General features: G+C 44.6%; 1 protein-coding gene across 1 annotated transcript; it reads right to left on the reverse strand.

Moving 5' to 3' along the window:
- Positions 1-2926: 2926 nt before the first annotated feature.
- per1b (period circadian clock 1b) lies at positions 2927-15794 on the reverse strand. The gene is given in 22 exon segments (XM_029454681.1): positions 2927-4280; positions 4282-4422; positions 4521-4671; positions 4780-4993; positions 5171-5312; positions 5421-6193; positions 6322-6488; positions 6490-6649; positions 7207-7353; positions 7626-7729; positions 7840-7999; positions 8128-8236; positions 8356-8626; positions 8761-8914; positions 9017-9123; positions 9248-9326; positions 9433-9627; positions 9754-9955; positions 10189-10310; positions 10514-10767; positions 10898-11685; positions 15632-15794. Coding segments are annotated over 21 exon segments (4188 nt in total). The 5' UTR covers positions 11320-11685; positions 15632-15794; the 3' UTR covers positions 2927-4166.
- Between the last annotated feature and the right edge of the window lie 5051 nt (positions 15795-20845).

A 20845-nucleotide genomic window follows, 5' to 3' on the forward strand; every position in this document is an offset into this window, starting at 1 on the left:
TTACACAACCACCATCAACTGCATTTAACTATGTGCTGCGATGGAAGAAAAAACAGCTTTACTGAGTATCGCTGCAGAACACACCACACACACACGCACACTCGCTGAAAACCACAGTGACACAGTCCGTCTCTGTTCCCAGTCCGGGGAGGTTCCAAATGAACTCTCCTGGTTTGTGTTTTTTTTCTTAAAAAGTTGGTCAAACCAAGCCAGGAAGACTGCCAATATGTAGTATATGTGCTGTTAGCTTTCTCCACACACACACACTGGCTGTTGTATCACAAGAAAGTTGTCAGTAGACGTAACAGGTATTTACTTCTAGCAGACATGCACTTTCAACAGCCCGCTCACACATGGAGTTTGGTGACACACACTGCCATAAACACAGATCAAAGCAGGGCAAGCCATCATTTTTGCAGCAGAATCGTTCATTTAGATGTTGACTGTTCTGGCATCTTATCAAACTTTACAGTATAAGGACCGTATCTGTTATAATCTGATTTATAGTCCCTTCTGTTTTCTGTCATGTCTTTCAGGGATACGTTGTTTGTGTACTGTGGTACTATAAGGCCACATTTGGCCAACAAACAAAAAAAAGAAACAGTGGCGGTGGAGTCCCTCCCTTCAGATCCCTCTGGAGTTGAACAGCCCACAGGCATTTGTTTGTCTCATGTTCAATTTACACCCTGTTTGTGTGTGGAAGTACCTAAAGCAGTGCGCACACAAGGCTCAATAAGGATCTCTACAAATGAAATTGAACATTCATAACTGTGGGTTTAGAGGGTAAAAGTCAGAATCTATTTCCAGCTTTGAGAAAAACATGAGACGTGAGGGCAAGCTTCTGCCCCGTTAAATCACTACATCAATTACAGCATGCTGTCATTTTGCCTATTTACAGGATGCCTACCACATCTTCCTAACACTGCAACCTTCTATTACTACTGCGCTTTCTGTAATCATAATACAGCAACTAGGAGGAAAAAACACAATGTAGACAGATGTGGGCTTGAAAACGACGTGCCACATGTGCACATGCAAGATGAGGGCAAGAAAACCGATGCACAAGAAGGACATTGATAGCCATAGAGTTGACACACATACCTGAAGATATTAGTCTAACATCTTTCAGCTTACCTGGAGAAGTTGTTCTCACGCTGAGCCTCACTCCATCCTACCGTCAGAATGACAAGAAGGCACACAGTCCACACCCTGTCCTCCATCCTGCTCTCCTCTGAGGTTAGGGAAAGACGGGAGAGGAGAAGAAGAGGAAGGAGGGAGATTCAGAGTAGAGGCGTGGAGAGACGCGGGATTCAAAAAGGGGGAGGGGGGAGAGGAAGAGGAGTGATGGGCGAGCAGGAGGTGTGTTATGGAAGGAAGGAGAAGAAAGGAATAGGTGAATGAATGTGATATTGAGTGGACAGATGGCTGTTTTATAAAGGGTAACAGGGAAAACATTAGTTAAACTGACCCATGGCCAAAAGCAATGTATGTACAGTGCAGAGTACAGGGTGCTTGTTATGTCCCAGCTCTGTGTTGTTGTTTAACAGGTAGGGTAGTGGAATATATAGGAAATGTATGTTTCTGCAGGTGTGGGTACCACTGGTGTGTGTAATGACCTATTCACAGGCATGTGTGTTTGGCAATGTCAGTCTGCCAGTTGGTCAGTCCAAAGAAATATCTCGAAGTGGATAAAGTCACATTTAGATCGCCCATTCATTGGTTTGCGGACTATAGTTGGGAGCTTTGAGTTTAGCATTTTGGCCCTCGCCATCTTGGTTTTTGGCCATCGTCAGTGGAGTGGAGGGTGGAGTAAAACAATACGCTGAGCAACACATTTTTAGGCGACCAAAAATGTCGCAATGAACTTTCATGAACTGAAAACCCACTATAAAAGGTTTGAAGTTGTAATACTGAAACAAGGACAACACCAAAACCAAACAACGCATCGTACCGAACCGTCAATACCAAGGTAGCCCCGCCCTACAGCATACCCTACGGATTACTTGGTAATTTTCACATAGGCTTCTATACAATCAAATGTATTTTTGCAACCAGTGGAGTCGCCCCCCTGCTGGCTATTAGAAAGAATGCATGTTTAAGGCACTTCCTCACTGGCTTCACTTTTCAGACCCGGAGGTTGCTGTCCCAATACGTCACTAGCTAGCAACTGACGTAACAGCTAACGTACAGTTGCTACACTGTTTGGCGCAAATAAACACAAATGGTGCGGCGTCAAATTTGCGTGAATGACGTGAGGTGAAAACTTATTTTGCTTTCTGCCTAAACACACCTGGACTTTGGTGAACCTCAGACTTTGGAAGGAACGCTAAGAATCAGCACGTTGCCATTGTCAGGCATTTAGATTAAAGCCACTTGTGCCGCTTGTTTTTGAAAAGTACCTGGGCACAACATGCAATTTACTCAACAAGTGAGGGTTATTATGTGGATTAAATTAGTTTTCACGGAATTCACGGCGGTGCAAAGTAAGTGGATGGTGAAGTAGTTCAGTTCAAAAGCAGGAGAATGAGAAATACAGTAGGTTCAACCAAAACAGAACTAAACTTGTGGAGGATAAGCAGACTTCTACAGCCAATTCTATTTGGGTTTGACAAGGAAGCTGTGAAATAAGTTACTTTATTAAAATTGCTTTAACATTGTTATAATGATGAAGTGAACGAGGGCACGTCTTTGTCTTTTTTAAGCTGCGGTGACCACTCTGGGTAGAAACCACAGCTGAATGGAAGGAGACTGTGGTTCAGTAGGGAGAGCAGCTGCCCTGATCCGCTCCCTGCTTCCAGTTCATTCCGGACACTTCTGAGTATCCAGGCCAACTGCAACGAAACACCCGCTGACAAAAATAGACTGCAAAGAGATGTAATCATAAAACTAACTGCAGAAGAAGAAGAAAGAAAGATCAGCCTTCACATTTAAAAGGAGTTTCAAGTCGTTTTATTGTACAAAGAATTTCACAAAAATATTTAGAAACTGTTGCAGACACCACCGACTGAAGCAAAGGACATCACATGACCAGAACAGTGCCACAGAGGGAGAGATGAGAGAGCGAAAGGATAGTAAAGATAGTAAACATTCCAAACTCTAGACTTTTTAGAGTAACGTCGTCGACCTCTTTTCAAATCCATTTACCAGCGTGACCAAGCACTGGCAGCAGAAGAGGTTTAGAGCTCCTTAGGGTGCAGGCAGTTTAGGAAATACTGTGATGTTTGTGAGAGGATCATTTCTCAGAGGCATTGTTCATTTCCCACTCTGGGGAGACCACACCAATGCACTTACTAATGCCCGGCCGAGGAGAAACCGTATATATGTCCAAGTTAGTCTCCTGGCGATTGCCACGCTGTCCCCACGCATTCACTGTACATCCCTCAAGTTAAGCAACTCGATTGCCGAGTGTGAACAGATTGTTTTTAACTTTCCATCCTGGACTTTCACATTTCTTCACTTTTTACGGTAGACACTCTTTTGGACATTTATCCTCTCTATTTTCAGTGGATGAAAGTATAAAAATATACACATTGTTTACAAAATTAACTTGTTTTTCACTCTATATTGTGTCTATAAGGTGAAAGTTGCTTTTTTTTTTTTAATTGCTCTTTTAAATCAGGGCTAATTTTATATTAAAAAAAATGAACAAAATGAAGTCTTTGAGAGAAACAGGATGAGCAGGATCCCAGACGACCTGCGAAACATTCAACAAGAAGAGAAGTCACAGATGAACTCCCTTCTTTTCCTCGTGAGCTTAACCCCCGAACAGGAGGGAGGACGCTGTGGTGACGCACGTCCGTCTTTACGTAAAGGTGCCTTTTTGATGCACATTCCCCTTAGTCCTCTCTGACCATCTTGCAACTTAAATGCCAAGAACTACAAGAGCAAGGAAAGTCCGTATGTCCTGTGGTTTCTAAGACGTTTCATATGCAGTCTTACAACATGCCCGGTGTGCCGTCATCAAAGTGTCCTGCCTGACCTGTCAAACAATAAATGGAAGTTTTCTCGATTATAATGCACCTCGTTAATCTCCCAACAAATCCCGTTGTAACATCTTTTACACTGTGCAATGATGTTCAGGGCACAGAAGGTCCCGGAAGGGTGCATGTGTTCTGCATATCAGCGTAGAAACGTCTTGATAGTGTTCTTTATCTTTGGACACCTACTTAGTGAGTCATGTGAGACTTTTCTCTCGTCTCCTCCGCGGTCATATCGTGGTTGCTGTCATGTGCTTTGGCTCTTTTCACTTCATGAAGAGCTGGGTGAGCTTCGTCCATGGCCTGTTTCTGACACACCTTTATTGCCCTTTCTGGCGCCCTCCTTCTGAGCTTTCAGCGCACTGCACAGCTCCATCTCGTGAATCACAACATCGAACGGAGCGGCGGGAGACTCAGAGGGGGGAGACTTGCAGCCTGCGCAGCCCTGAAAGACAGCAGAGACAGAAACACGTGAGTTCCATTCATCTCTAAACCATAATGGATACCCATTCATAGCTCGGGGTTGAGTTGCGGTGTACTTACAGAGATGTTGATGGCGCGGGGCAGGCGTCCTGTGCGGATCCAGGGGTGCACCTGGCTCAGCTCCCTTTTCTGGTCCTCGGTGAAGCGTGGCTGTTGTTTCTGCATGCTCCTTAAGGCCTCACGGTCTTCTCGCAGCACAGTCTCCATGTTTCTGTTGTGTGGGGGAGGGGGGGGGAGTCACTAAAAGTCTGACAGCAAGTCTAAAACTGAACTAAACAGGCTGCAGTGTTGCGTGGTCACGTTGTGCCCTGTGTCCTACCTGACAGGCAGCTGATAGGTCATCATGACCTTGTCGTCAGTGTTGGCCATCAGCAGCCAGATGGGGTCCTGCAGGACACACTTGATGAACTGCTCCTCACCACCATCTCCACCGGCGCTGCTGCTGCCCCCTGCCGGCTGTTTGCGGGAATGATCGTTCTCTGACGAGTCGATGCTTCCAAAGTACTTGCTGGTGTGGCTGCCCTGGCTGCTGCCTGGATGGACAAGTGGAAGTGAAAGACATGTCAACAAAATCATTTTGTATACGCTCCAAACCATGAATTCAACTGTTATAAGAAAGTAACATAAGAATACAAAGAAGCTTTCTCTCTGGTGAAGTATTTGAAAAGGGAAAGATTAAATCTCAGGGATGGTAACATTAGACCACTCACTCATGCCGCTGGTGCCAAAGGAGCCGGAACCTGAACCAGAGGCAGCTGAGCCGGTGCCTGAGCGGGCGTCTTCCTGCAGCAACATATCCAGCAGGTCGCTGGAGGTGGACATGGCATCGTTGTTGGACTCATTAGCTTCTCCCTAATGGAGGGGGGGGGAAAGTTTTTTTAATTAAATCTTCTATGGAAGATAACATGTCATTTTAAATGGCATGTTATGGTTTTCACAGCTTTACATCCCACTGCTTACATTCTCATTCACTTTGGAGGCATCATCAGAGCTCCTCTGATTGGCTGAGCTCTGTCCCCCGGCCGTAGCGCCCTGCGCAGACGGCGTGGCTTGCTGTGATGCAACAAGGGCCGTGGCGACCTCTAGTCGGTTGCTTGGTGATTCCTCCAGCTGCAACAGGTTGAGAGGTGAGGAGCATCTGGACTGGAAGAGGGGGGACTCTGCCCCATCACGGTCAGCAGGTGTCTGGCTGTAAGATTGGGGGGTGCTGCTATGAGATGGGGCGCGGGAGGCCGGAATGAGTAGAGGGTTGGAAATAACAGTGGGGACGGCTGCTGCGGTGGCAGCAGGGAATGTGAAGTTTGGATTGTAGAAGTGTCCGGGGTTTGGTCCTGGCTGAGCGATTGGCGCTCCCATCTGGGGGAAAATGTAGTTTGGCAGAACGAGGGCCATCATGGGAGGTACCATCTGGGTAGGGGGGAAGTGTGATGGATCGGGGACCGGTAAGGGCTGTGTCATCGGTGAGTAAACCGGGTAGATCGGAAGCATACCGGGAGCGAATGGGGCGGCCTGGGAGCCTACAGTCGGCCAGGAGGAGGAATTTGTTTGGGGTCCGATGGGGACGCTGAGGGGCATGGGAGCTGTGCCAGTTCTGGGGTGACGCCGGCTCCCGTTCAGGCCCAGAGAGCTGTGCTGGTCAGATGACTCCTGGTGCTTGGGTCTCTTACCGCCTCGACCACGTCTGCGACTGGTGCTGCTTCCTGCGGCCGGGTAATCCCGAGAACAACGCACTCCTGAGAAAGAGAAAGAGACAATGAATTAAGTTACATGACAGAGGGTGTGTGTGTGTGTGTGTGTGTGTGTGTGTGTGTGTGTGTGTGTGTGTGTGTGTGTTGGACCGGTGGGAGCAGTAAGCCAGTACCTCGCGACAGAGGGTTGGCTGGCGGGCTCTGACAGTGCAGAGTCAAAGATGCCGTCTGATCGAAGACCCGCAGCTTGCTGAGGTCCTTGAAGCGGTCAAGGAACACCTGCTCCTCCTGCTGGGTGTGGGCGGATAGCACCTCCTTTGTGAGACCCATCCGGCCCCCCCCCCCCTCCTCCTGCACTTCCACTCCTCCGGCTGTCCCTCTCTGACTGAGGGGCCAGAGGGGGAGGGAGATGACGAAAGCTGATGGTTGTGTTAGCGGGAGGTGTCACACCGCTGGTGGGAGGAGTTGATGTGTTTGCAGGCGCCTCCTCCATGATGATGTCTGTGAGAGAGGAAAAAGCATTGAGGGGGTGTTAAAGCAGCGAGACGACGTTACTTTTTGAATGAATAAACGGCACATTCTTCTTCTGACAAATGAAAAGTGAAATGCATTCACGGATTGTGTTGCTACAGCATTACTTGGTCTGGTATGACCAGTAGCGTATGGTGGCTAATGTTAGCTAAACTTAGGATAGATATAGACAGTAGTAGATACAGTATTGTGCTAGTTGGCAGTTAATTGTGCTACTGTTACTTTACATTTTCGTATTCAACAACAAAAGTTACATCGTCTCACTTTGCAAAGACAAAGAAACAAAGAATGTTTCGGTAAAGCGTAAAAAGAAAAAGTGCTGAAGAGACGAATTCCAGAATGAACCAAGATGAGAAACAAAGGCATGAATCAGATTATCATATATCATGCGGCTACAGGTTTCTTTGAGAGTATCAACAACTCTTTTGGTCAGTTTCTTTGCAAAACAAGTGAGGAAGGCAAAAGAAACCACCTGCCCAGTGACCGAGCGACATGGTTCAGAGAGTGTGAGTGTTGAGGATTCCCACCTGACTCACGAGGCTTCTTGTCTCCCACATGCACGATGGTGCTGCTGAAGCTACACTGCGACGTGACTGAGGCTACACTCTGTGCCTTTGTGGCCATGGTCAGGGGAGGCAGAGGAGGTGGTTCACTTACAAGGTTAACTGAACCACCTGCAGAGAAAACAAGTCCAATGAGTTGCTGTAAATTATTGTATACCGTCCAGACAAAGCACAAACAGACAACATCAACAAGCATGCTTTATTCTTAATTCGGGAAGCTGTCGTGAGACAAAAAAAGAAAAAAAATCCATTTTCCATCAGTGTGTGTGTTGGTAAACACACACACTGACCAAAACAAGCTTCAAATAAGTGTATCAGAGATATTTGTAATGCCAATCACCTACATCATGAACCAAAAGTTCTAGTTAATTATCCAAAAGTACCCGTGTTGTTGCTGGTTTCCTGGTGTTTGTCCTCGTCGGACGTGTAGGAGGAGGAGCCGCACTTCCTTTTGACCGTGTTGGGAATGTTACAGCTGTCCAAGTACCTGCGCAGAGTCAGAACGTTGTTGGATGAGTAAAGTGAGTAAAAGAAAAAGATAAGATAGAAGTAGAAGGGCTTGCACACACACACACACACACACACACACACACACACCTTATGATGCTGTCCAGACAGTTGATCTGCTGGTAGGAGTAGCCCGTGGGGGGCTCCTTCGGTATAAGCGGAGCAGGGAGCAAAGCTTTGGGAGGTTTCGTCATGTCAGCTATCAAACCTCTGATTGGGTCGCTGCCGATTGCTCTGATGCTTGTTGTGCCTGGAGGACGAAAGAGAGGACGAGGAAAGGTATTATTAAGATGGCCGGTCTTTATCCTGCTCAGTGAATTACACGTTACGACTGTTTACAAATGCTCCAGTCGTTTGACTCGAGTTGTTTTATTTGACCTGCGCTGGTGTTTTTTCTGGGCAGAGGCCGGTTACGGGACTCGATGAAAACCTGCTGTCCATTAGTCTTGACCATGTGGACGTCTTTACAGATCTGCTGGAAAGTCATCTAGAAGAATGACATCATCGAACAGGTTAGACAGACATGGCTGTAGACCACAGTATTATATCTGTTATATGTTGGGGTTTTCTACATGACGACACAAAGCGCTGGTTGCTCAGACTCACAGGTTTGCGTAGAGAGATTGCGACGGCCGCTTTGTCCATGGCGGGTGCGTTGCTGTTGCTGGACGAGGCGGCGCTGAGGTGCTGTTGGTGTGAATGCCGGGACCCTCGGGAGCCGCTGGACCCCAGTGAGCTGTAGCCCTGAGAGCTGCCGCTGTGCACCGGCTGCACTAGGAGCCGGTGGATCTGCTCGCTCAGCTGGACGACGTCGGGCGTGGTGGTCCAAGTCTCGCAGCCCTGCGGTGCCGTGAACATGTCTTCATTCAGAGGGCTCCTGGAGACGGGGAAATAAGCACCGCTTAGCACAAGAGGAAGACGGGCTTTAAATTCCAATAATGCAAATTGAGACTGCACATTTCCTCTCATCAACACGAATGCTCCGGCAGCATTTGTTTTTAGTACTCTTACGTTCTGACTTTGTGGCGCCCCACGATGAACGCCACCTTCCGGCTCCAGGGGTTCACAAAGGAAGACCAGCTGGTGTCGATGGTCAGATATTCCCCGTTGCGCGCACATATCCTCAAGGGCGAGTAGTCAAACGGCTGGCCTGCAAACTGAAAGACTGAAGAGAGACAATGCAGACATATATGAGAATTAAAACACATTTCTGTACGCCACGATGACGATGACAATGATGAAGATGTGGAGTTCTGAATGTACTCACTCTTCTCGTGTATAGCCAACATTATGGGCCTGTCTTCGGGGTGGATGTAGAGCAGGGCGGGGGTTCCCACCAAGTCTTGAGGAAGGTATCCCAACAACGGCACAGCCCTGCAGACACAACATATATTTACACGCTGTTAATATGTTTGTTACCATCCTAGACCCACAAACAGAACACTGTTTGATTATTATGGAAGAAAAATAAAGGCCATAAAGATTTGGAATAACTGACCTCTCATCAATTTCCTGGAAGATGCAGCTCGGTGTGTGACTTGTGGTGAAGATCCTCTTCTCTGGAGGGATACGAGGAGCTGAGAGACGCAGAGGAAACATGTTTCGCACAGTGTTTTGGCCCAGTAAGCTGCGTCATAAATCCCTTCGCTCGCATAAATACAGATGCAGTAAATTGACAAATACCCTCGTATCCAGAGTGGACCTTCTTTGCGATGAGCAGGCAGCAGGGATGAGGCTCAGCATCGTCTGAGTCTCTGATGGTGAGCTGGTAGGGCGTGAGGCGAAAGGGGTAGTAGCGCATCTCGCAGCCCTGCGCCCGGTCGGCACTGATTCGACAGAACATGGACTTCTCCTGAGTGCAATCGACTGGAGCAGAAGCTGAGAGGAAAGAGGGTTGGAGAAAGAGTTAGACGTTGAGCGTTGATATTTCACTTCCTATGAACAACTTCCTTTAATACCATATCCATTTCTTTCTAACCCTTTCCCAAAGTCCGCTCCGCTCACCAGAACCGATGCAGGCGGCCCAGTTTGGCAGGCGGCAGGGTGCTGTGCCGCTGTAGAAAGTGCTGACGTCCTGCGGGGCCAAAAGCTCAGAAAACATAGTCCCTTGGAGACGCTCCGGCTTAGTGCGGAGCAGGGACGAGCCCTGGGGCGATACGTACACGATCTTCCCTGACAGGAATGACACGCCCAAGGTAAAAGTGTCCTGAAGGGAAAAAAACAAAACAAAATGTTATTCACTATGATGGATAAGCGTTCTATACTTATTTACAGTCAAGGCCATGTGAGTGAACCAATGTTCATTTCAGTTCAATCTTTCACTTGAGGGTGATTCTGTCCGTCGCCCACTAACCGTTACTTGTATGAAAAGATTCCTCAAACACCAGAACAAAGAACAGTTTTGTAATAAAAAAAAAAAGAATAACTGTATAAACTCACAGTGTTTTTGAGGGTATATTCTGAAGTGATGTTGTCAAGCTCCTCAATTGTGAAGGCAGACAAGTCTAGACTGCAGCCTTGACACTCCTCTACGCTCCACTGATGATAGTACTTCTTGTTGGCTGGAAATGTTCAATAGAAAAAAATCAAGTCAGGGTGTGTATATATATATATATAGGTAAATATACAATTACACAATGCAGTGAGCATAATGTGTACACAAAGAACACGCACTAGAGCTTTAAGAGTTTGTGTAGAAAGACTTACAACACCACACATGGACTGGCACTTTTAAGAAGATACAAACGAAAGCAGCCTCCCTCACCTCGAACTTGTTTGACACACTGAAGTGCGTATTTGAGAGCATTTAGAGTGCTGGTGTGGCCCTTGGCCTTGCGCTCAGTTGGTAGGCGGAGCTTCAGCTCCTTGATGGCCTTCATCAGATCCTTCTGGGTCTGGACCCTCGCCGACTGGTTGCTGCTGCAGCCAGAGGTGGAGGGGGGGTCGTGCTCCGAGCTGGTCGACAGCAGGCTGTAGGCCAGGGAGCTGCTGGGAGGTGAGAGATGCTGGGAGTTGGAGCTGGGAAAGAGAGGACAATCAAGATGCGCTGTTAGCATGTGTTAGCAAGAGACGCGAGAAGAGCCTTCGTGGTTTAAAAGACAGTTGCTCTGCTTATTTATTTCTGTCTCCTAACTAATTCTTCTCTTACCTCTTGTTGCTCTCTGAGTTTTCCAGCATCATGCCGGAGTCCTTTCCATTTGACGAGCTGTGGGAGCTGCGTACTGAGTGGTGCCCACGTGACCCGTTGTCTCTCTCCATCCCGCCTTCGCTTTCCCTCTCCCCAGAGTCGTTGCCGCTGGAGAGTCCGTCCATATCATCAGAGTTGGGCCCCCTTCGGTCTCGGGACAAACCTCCAGACACTGACCCTACACTGGGCGATGAGCCTCCAGGGGAGTCGCCTCCATTTCCACTTTCCTGCTCCTGAGCGGAGCCATTGGGCTGAACACTGCTGGTTTTCAGACAGTTTAACCCTTCGGATTCTGATTCCTGTCCATTGTCTTTCTCATTGGGCCTTGCCACTCGCCCCCGAGTGCTGCTGCTGGGCATTGATGTAGAGTTGTCATAACTCATACTAGAATAGGATGAGGCTGGAACAGCTTTATTAAAAGGTATCAACCAAGGTGAAAAGAGGAATAACTTGGTTGGTAGTTAAAAAAGGAATTCATTGCTTCTACTGCAAAGAAAAGAGTTTCGGGGGGGCTGTGAGTCCTTCTTTCAGGGTTTTCAAAAAGTGACCAAAAAGATAGTAATTATCTTGAGTGTCACTCTAAGTATTGCAGATAGGAGATGAATTTCGGTCTGTGAAACAGCCTTGGCACAAGTGCTCCAACAGATGGGATGAGAGATTTGTGAGGGAGGGCGAGAAAAACACTCTTCGCACTGTATCTGGTCTTCTCGCCTCTTCGGAGATGTGACGCTTGAGGTGCTAAAGGCCACCTGAGATTACAGACAGATGGACAGAGGAAGAGAAGGAATAATATTAGCTGCAGGATTACAAAACGTTTGTTATGGTCTGGTGAATCCCATAAGACAAAAAAAGCAACGCTTATTATCAGTTTATCGTGTTGGCCTCCAAGGAAACCTCAAGTATGTAGTGCAAACTGACTGTTTGTCCAAAGTGTTTGTGGGTGTTGTGGTAGCGCCAGCTGTTAGTCTTTTACCCAGGAGGGAATGACAATAATCTCCTACTCCTGTTTGCATGCAGCAAGTGCGTATGCATGTGAATATAACACAGGTGAACACGCGCTAATGCCGAAATTACATGGGACATTTGTTAATAGTCATCTCTTAGTCCACTTTTACCCAGGAAACAGTCCAAACAGAAAGTATCTTAAAGTATATGAGCTCACTACCTACGTAAGTCTAGCGCTATTTATTCCTTAGGGATAGGAAACACCCCGTAATCCTTTAAGCCCTGCATACGCATACGGAAGGAGACGTAGACAAGTCCTCAATCCTTTAAGTTTTATACACCTAGTTGCTCCACAATCCCCTTTACCTCCCTCCATGAAGTGTGGGGGGGATGCTTTGGGTGCAGAATTGGATCAGGATTGGTTTAATTACGTTCCTACACTGACAGCTCAGACATACTTGAGTTTACACAGCGGCCCGCACCAGCTGGAGATTGCTCATTAGATCTGAGATGTTAACATGTGTGCACAGCTAATGATGAAGAAGGTGATTCATTACACGGCCATAACTAAAGCAAACGTAACAACTTGGAATGGATTGTGGTGAACAACTGCAGGTATTGGATTCAACGAATTCATGTGATGCAACTAAGCTGCCACCTTGACAGTTAGAAAATGCTAATTAGCATTATGTTAGCCGGATGATGCACGTGACCAACCATGTGCTACGGCTGAAGTGGGCGGGGGAAGGAGAAATTATGATATGCAAGTAGGGCGTGAGTGGGCGGCGAGGCCGGCTGGCATACTGTGACAAGCCACACGTTGGTGGGTGGAGAACTGTGTTCACACTGCTAGAATACCTGGATGTGCCATTCCCCCACTCTCTCAACTGTAGTGGGCCATTTTCTTATAGGTGCATCCCCAAATTCAATCAATTTTCACAATTTGTTCATATTTTGTTGTATTTTTCCAGGACTCTTATTTAGTTAAACATGCTTTTATTTTGATACTCCTGAAACTGGCACTTTCTGTGTCCGCGCCACTTTCGGGAGACGCTGAGGAGAGGAGGCATGTCGGTAGAGAGTTGCACGGCGCTGGATGAGGCCTCTCTCCGAGCCTTGAGACAATAAATGCTGGTTTAAAAAAGGCAGAAGATCTCCTCATCGTTATTTCCTGATCCAACGCAACACAACGCAGAGTCGATCGTGGTGTCAGTCGCAAACCGGCTACACGTGCAAACTCCACACTGCCATGCCGGAACCAGCTAGGTCTGACTTTAACCCACGACTGTGAGGTAATAATGCAAACCACTGAGGCACTATGCTTACCCGCCTGCTTCAATTATTCAACGTAGGTCTGTGAAAAATGATGGGCATCTTCACTATGGACTAAATGATTGATTGAGAGAGAGATTCTAACATATGTCCTTTCATTTTTAATACATGGGCACTAACTTCAAGAATATGTAATCCACTAGCTATACATTTTCTTTACACAATAAATAAACCACCATTTTTTTTAATCACATGTGCAGTATGAAGGACAGTGTGTTAGACATTTAAGATCAATAACAGCCACAGTATGTACAGTTACTGTTTCATACTACAGGCTAGACTACATAAGATGCAACTTGAATAAAAACAAGAATCACATGACCTGAAGTGTAGATAACATGAGACACTTCACTTCCCCCCTGCTGCAATGTGGAGTTAGAGGCTGCAGGAGGGTGTGGCTTAGCTCCGTGCGTGAACATGTGTTCTCCCGCCCCCTCCCCTAACTTCTCCATCACAACACCAAGCATTGTGTCCATTACAACATGTTCATATTATTCTATCGCGTTAAGAAAAAAGTCGTGATGCTTCACTTCCTTCTGAGCATCCATAGAATAAGTGCACACCGCCTGCTTGCACAGCAGGTCTGCCCGCTTTGCTTTCTGTGTATATGCTTGCACGTGTCCGCAGCGGTGCTTTCCACAAGCCTTGTTGGCTGCTGATTGGTTGGCTGGCCGGACCAATGAGAGAGCGAGCCCTGCAGAGGCTGGGCTGCCTGCTCATGTGCTGCTGCTCATGTGCTGCCTGCCAGACACTGGTCTCAGCTCGGCCACGAGGAGTCTTTTGAAATATGCAAGATGATAGAAAGATGAGCGAGCTGTTTCATGATCAGTAAATGGGCACTGTACATGTATGAGACTGTTTAGACATGCGCTTTGCATGAGTTGATTGATTAGGGGGGGGGGGGGAAACGCATGGCACATGACTTCTTAGTAGGAATTAAACATATATTATAACGTTATTATGAACAAAAATGTACATATGTAATATATAATGTTATTTGCTCTCTGTTGTACTTCCTTGAGGCTGTAAGAGGGCACTGGTTGTGGTGTTGTTACACATGCCAGTGTGAGTAAATGCCCAAACTTTAGAGATTTCCACAAGTCGTCACGACCTATATTACAATAACCCAGTGGGAAGATTAAGAACGCACAATAAAGTGGGACTTTGTACTTCATGGATTCCTGCATGTTTAGCTGATTTGTAATCCTAATTTCCTTGTTGGCATGTCATTCTCTGTACCACAGTAACAACTGCTCAGTGAGGCAAGTGTTTGTTGTTTTGGCTTCCAAATCACATAACAGATACAGATACAGATACTCCCTCTGCCACCTGACAATCTTTTTCCCCTCTCTGTCATTTTTAGCCTTAAGCTTTTTAGTTTTTCCACCATTTTAAGGCAGTACAGTTCAGTTTATAGTGAAATGGGTTAGTGGTAAGTGAAGGTATAAACACTGTTCTTGTACTAGTGAATCATTAATTCTCATTATAAAGTATCACTGTGATGGAAAACTATAAGCTGTTTATTTGTCCCGTCTCAAGTGATGAGTCAGTCCCTCACATACATGTGATCTTCTAGTTGATCATCTAAATGCGGATTGCGCCACTTCTTCCACTACCTGCCATCTCATCGCATCTTGGTGGCAGAAGTTTCATGTTTTATTTGCTTATACACAAGCTGAAAGAGTCGTCTTTATGGTGCCACCCACAATAGACTTCATAATAGGTCAAACATTAGGTCAAGCAAGGTTACTTTCGGCTATCTTCTGTTTACAAAATGATCTGGCACATGCCTTTTGTAAACTTCTTGGATGTTTACGTGCAGTTTATGTGCACACTGAGATATTACATTGGCTGCAAGAACCTGCAGATTGGCGTGCTTTTCGCAACCCACACATGGCGTCTACAGTGCTAGAAGAGGGCTGTATTGATGCTCTATGTACATTTGCATGTTGGTTAGCAAGCATAACGTAAATACTGTACAGTATGAGCCCATCACAGTGGAGTGATTAGCATCCCTGATACTGATAAGTTATTACACTGTGCAACTTGCACATACATTTCCACCCCACATAAACTAAAACGGAAAAGTTGGCTTAGTTAAAGAATAATAGGTCTTGAAATGTCAATGAATGAATGAATTAGTTAAGTAGTTAACGGTGTTGACTTCTTCTGCCCCAGAAGAATAAACGTTAATACATGTGTCGTTATCGTGACACTAAGGGGTTAAACGAGAGCACTCGTTTCACAGTAGTGTTTAAATATCTCTAAATGGGATTGAAAGAAATACATATATCTAACGTCATTGCTATGCAAAGACTCCGTTAAATAAAGGGTTATATGTCGTTGATACACTGATAGTCCAAAGTGACAGCTAGCATGCTAACGCTAGCTACAAAGCAGCTTACACGATTAGCTTACCTTAGATATGCTTCAAAACGAGAAGTGCTTTGATATTCCGGTCACAAACACACAGCATAAGTCCTTGTTGCAACGACTGCCTTTGCTTAGTGGTCTGCCTTTGCTCTGAAAAATTCGCTCGACCCCCCAATAGTAGTTTACACGCAGGGACACACGTGCTGGTGAGTGGTCTAGCAAGTAATATTGAATCAGCTGCCGTGATTGGACAGCGTGAGTCAATGTCCCCACCCAGGCGCTTTTTGATTGGCTGAGAGGGGCGGGGCTAGCTACACGGGGCTCTGTGATCACGTTGCCGAGTGTCTGGTCCTGAGCTCGGATCCAAACATACATGAGAGGGCGTAGCCAGTGTCCACACTTGTGGCCCACATGGTTGACTGTAATAGCGGTAATATAATCGCAATGTAATTTACTGTTGGGAGAGGTAACTTAAGTTATTAGGCCTATACATAGTTCCCATGACCAGTTTCTTCAAAGAGTTCATTCAGTGTATTATATGTCTACATCTGCGGTATACTCATTAACAAAAATCAACCCTGATGACCAAAGGTACATAGTAGTTTTTAAATGATTTGTTAAATATGCTGCTGATACTAATGATAATACTATTCATCATCATCATCAGTCGTATTAATTGTATTTATTGAGTAAAATGGGCAAAGATAAGGTAGAAAGCCCACATAGACATTGGTAAATGGAACTTAAGTTATATTTTTTTATTTTACCATTATTATCATTATTTTTTGTTATATCGATCTGTTTTGTTATATCTAACTTTGACCAACTAGTGAAGACTAGTATTTTGTGGCAAGCCAGTTGTTGTCAAACCAGTCGTGGTCAAAGTTATTTTGAGAAACTAGATGAATATAGACTAGAAAGAAAAATAAATATGTCTTATCTTGTCTCTACACATGCACAAAAACCACACGGGTGCTATTTCTGCTGCGCGTTTACCTCGTATTTACGGCTGCGGCAAAGCCTCGGCATGCACATTTCAACGTGCTCCTAGAAGGTGACGTAATTTGCTCTGCATGCCCTCTCCGAAGGCACGAGGCTGACGGTGTGGTTGGTGAGAGGCTGTAAACAGTGCAGATGTAGGGCACATGCCAGTGTGTAATTAACTATTACTACAATAATACACTCATATAAACTCACATAAACAACAAAAAAGTACAACATCTATTACAAAATATCACTATAAAAAAGTATCAATATAACAGCATGAACCTCTATTCTCTTACCTTGGTTGAGAATATTTGTCAATCCATATTTGATCATGATTACAATACAATAAACAATGTATAAAGTACATTGACAGTAAACTTTGATGCACAGTCAGTGGTGGAAAGAGTACTCATACCTTAACTTTTAAGTAAAAGTAGCAATACTGGGATTATTGTGTAAAAATAGTAGATGCATTGGATTAAAATGTATCCTAAATACACATACTAGTAGAGTAAAATGTTCAAAAATAAAACGTGCATGCACAACTATAACAATCCCTGGTTCTCCACAGCACATGGCGCCACATTTAAAATATTCTTGACACTACCCTGTCTTAATGTGCCACTTTGTTAAGCCTTAACTGGGTTACTTGGGCTCTCTGCCATTTGATGTTTACTAGCGTGCACTGGGCTGGCAGGGAGACTCAACAACTAGGTTTTTATAAAGCTTGCAAAGAGCTGCAGAATGACTTACTTGTATAAGTCTGACAAGGGTTTAGTTTTAATATATTATTAATGTATGATAGAATATTAAACCTTCATTGTATATTAACATGGAACCAAATTACTCTGAAAGAGGAGTGCAAAAACAAAGAACAGTTTGCTTGGCTACTTCTGGGATCATTTTTGAATCTGACTCATACTTACGTTGCAGCTGCTTTAAAATGTGTTTGCTACTAATATGGATTTGCAGCATTTCATTGGTTGAGCTGAACAGAGCCGTCTGACCAGTAGGCTATAGTCTGGTGTTTGGCACCAGCTACTGACATGTGCTTGTCTCCACTTCTTGTTGCAAACAGTCAGACCAGTTTACTGCACTGTCATGTGTACCACTCTAAATGTACCTAATTCAAAATATTAGACAGGCTACAGAGGCAATTTTACATGCTATAAGCAACATATAATATTAAATGTGTGTCATGCTTCTGTAAAAACCCTATCAATGAGTGAATGTACCTCACATTTGAAGTGCAAAATCATCATTTGATATACATATGCTAGTTATTAACATTCTGCACACTAATACAGATGGAAGCAACACATTCTTGAACAGTGCATATATTTGCATGCTTAATATTGCATACTAAAATGTACATATAAGTAGTGCGAGGCATGTGAGCAGCAGATCCAAATGTCCAGTAGAGGGCAGCATTGCATACAATTGATGCCACAAGAGGGGAAAAAGGGAAAAGAGTAACACGCAGGTGCATGAAAACAGAAACTGTGGTCACTTTAAATGAAATTAGGCTTGACTAATTTGAATTCTAAGTAGTTGTATTTGTGCTTCACAAGATTATCATCTGCTAAAGGGCTCATCCTGATCTGCAGTTTCAGATCATCTGCTAATTATAGATAGTGAACACAGGTGTGCGTCATTAGCTCGTCTTTCTGTGAGGTCACTGTCGAGTTGTGGAAAGTAGGGGAAACCCGTTTTACAATAAACTACTTTCTGTAAAAGCTGGTGCATTATAGGCGTCCAAAGATACATTGTAATTATAATTAATAGTCACAAAGAATTGTTTTGCTATTCTGTTCACTTTGAAAGCGTTGTATGAGGAAGTGGTGAGGAAGACTTTAAGTTTTGTTGTTTGTTTTATTGTTTCATGTTGCAAATAAAATAAAATAATCTATAATATATCAATAGTGTTTATTTACAAAAATACAAAATGTTGCATCAAAAAGATGAGGGTGACTGGCCTTTTACCGTAACTGGATGAAGATTCCAGTTATGGTAAGATGCCAGTCTCCACCGCACGTTTTAGGCCGCCAGTTTTGGTGTAAAACAGGCAGAAATCATCTCTCACCAATCTTTGATTTACTGTTTGCTCCAGTTTAGGTTTGGGAATAACTGTGACTGTGTAATTAATTTATATCAACATAGTATCTATATTCTAGTAACTTTATTAGGATTGTATATCATAAACGTGTAATAAAACGAATTGTCTCATGAGTAATCCAATATGTGTTAATTAATTATTTGGGCAATAATTGTATCATAATATAATGATGCTGACATTATTATGACATAATGACTTGCAGCAGGGGTTATATTAGTGTTGTAAAACTATAAACTGGCAGTAGTTTAATTGTTCTGAACCACTATCTGAACCAGGCTTCGAATGATAACTTCCCTGATTACTCGACACACGTAACATCACTAGTTTTCTCCCACATATGTTCTTTTCTGATGGCTTTTGGGCCCAATGAAAAGAAATCTTATTAGACCCCACCACCACAGGCCATGCCAACCATGCACAATCGCTGTAACCACAACTCCACAATCCAATCGACCTATTCAAAGCTTTAAATAACTCTATCTTTGCAGGCTTGAAACTCTATTTTAGTCTAATGTGCGATATTTACTGACAGTGAGCTGTGAAAATTCAAGACTCTGGTGCTGGCCTACCATGGTCAACCATACACCCAGCCTGCTCACTTCACTCTGCATCGACCAATCGGCTCGCTACCAGATAACCCCTCAAATAAAACCAATATATATATATATTGCAAAGGAAAGAGGTAGAGGAAGGAGAAATGGAAGGAAGAGGGAGGTGAAACTGCTTAGCCTGACACCTGATGATGGATGATATTACTCACTTTGGCAGGGTCAAGACGGACCCCTGCTGCGCCGGCTCCTCGGCACCACACTTGCATCGATACTCAAGCTGGCTTTCCTGCAGCGGGGAACAAAACTATTCATACAAATTCACAACATTTGGTGGAGTGTGAGAGTGAGTGTTGCAATCACACTAAACTCTTGAGTAAATGAGCAGATGTGCCGTTTTGCTTTGAGGTACTCCTGCAGACACTGGCTCACTGAGCCTCCAGGCAACACGTCCATCGACAGGTTTAAGTAATCCTCCTCCCTCATAGATTGCAAACCACATCTGCAGAATAAAGGAACCATTAATAAGACACACTCACAGATTTCAAACATCCATGTTGAGAGGTTTTCTACCACAACTGTACATGGAAAGAAATGTGGTTATTCATAGCCTTTGCAGGTCCTGGTACTCAACATCTGGGGGCATCAACAGGGCAGGTGTACCTGGAGCCCATGTCGCTTGCTGACACCTGCATGTAGTCGGACAGAGACCTCAGCCATGACCGGAAGCCCACCGGAAGTCAATACGTGCGAGGCTGATTTTCAAAAGTCAATTTTCTTTATGCAATTGTAATACATCTTGTTTATCATTATGAATATAACAAAGGCAACATATATATTAGTTGTAACTCACAAAGTACCCAAAATAACAGTACATATAATTACTATTAGAAACCGCACATTTTGACTTCCGGTGTTGGCATGGCAACGTGTATACAACGGTCTTAGTCCAAACAGCGTTAGCTGCTATGACAAGTCTGTAACTCACCCTAATAAGAAAGGAGGACATTATAATACATCCGGTTTATCATCATGACTATAACAAAGGCAACATAGTAAACAGTATAAGTGCATAAAGAAAACCACTTGTCAATCAAAAATCGCTCATATTGACTTCCGGTGTTGTTATGGCAACGTGTATACACCGGTCTTATTAGCATCAGCTACAGTGTCAGCTACAAGTCAATACCCAAACAGCATTAGCTGCCACGGCATGTCGTTGCCAACTACCCCAAACAGCGGCAGTTGCCTGGGCAAGCAGTGGCAACTCATCCAAGCAGTGGCATCGGAGCTTGCTACCGGAAGAGCCCCTGCTCGCTGCCTCTTCCACTTTTTGAGCCAGGTAATATTCTAGCTAGCCTTGGAATTTTCCACCAGAGATAATAAAGTTTTGTTACTTTAACTTAACCAATACTAATACATCATAATTAATTTGTTGATTATATGTTGTATTATTAATGTGAATCTGAAAAAAAAAATCAAAGTACAGTATTTAGCTGAAACTGCCTTTTTTTTTATGAACAGCCAACGAAGACGGAAGTAACATTAAGTGAACCCTCTCGCTCCCCCTCGTTTATACTACTCTTTGTTGGAGAGAGTACCATTTTA

This window comes from Cottoperca gobio, chromosome 18, assembly GCF_900634415.1.
Source record: "Cottoperca gobio chromosome 18, fCotGob3.1, whole genome shotgun sequence".
NCBI classification, from domain to species: domain Eukaryota; kingdom Metazoa; phylum Chordata; class Actinopteri; order Perciformes; family Bovichtidae; genus Cottoperca; species Cottoperca gobio.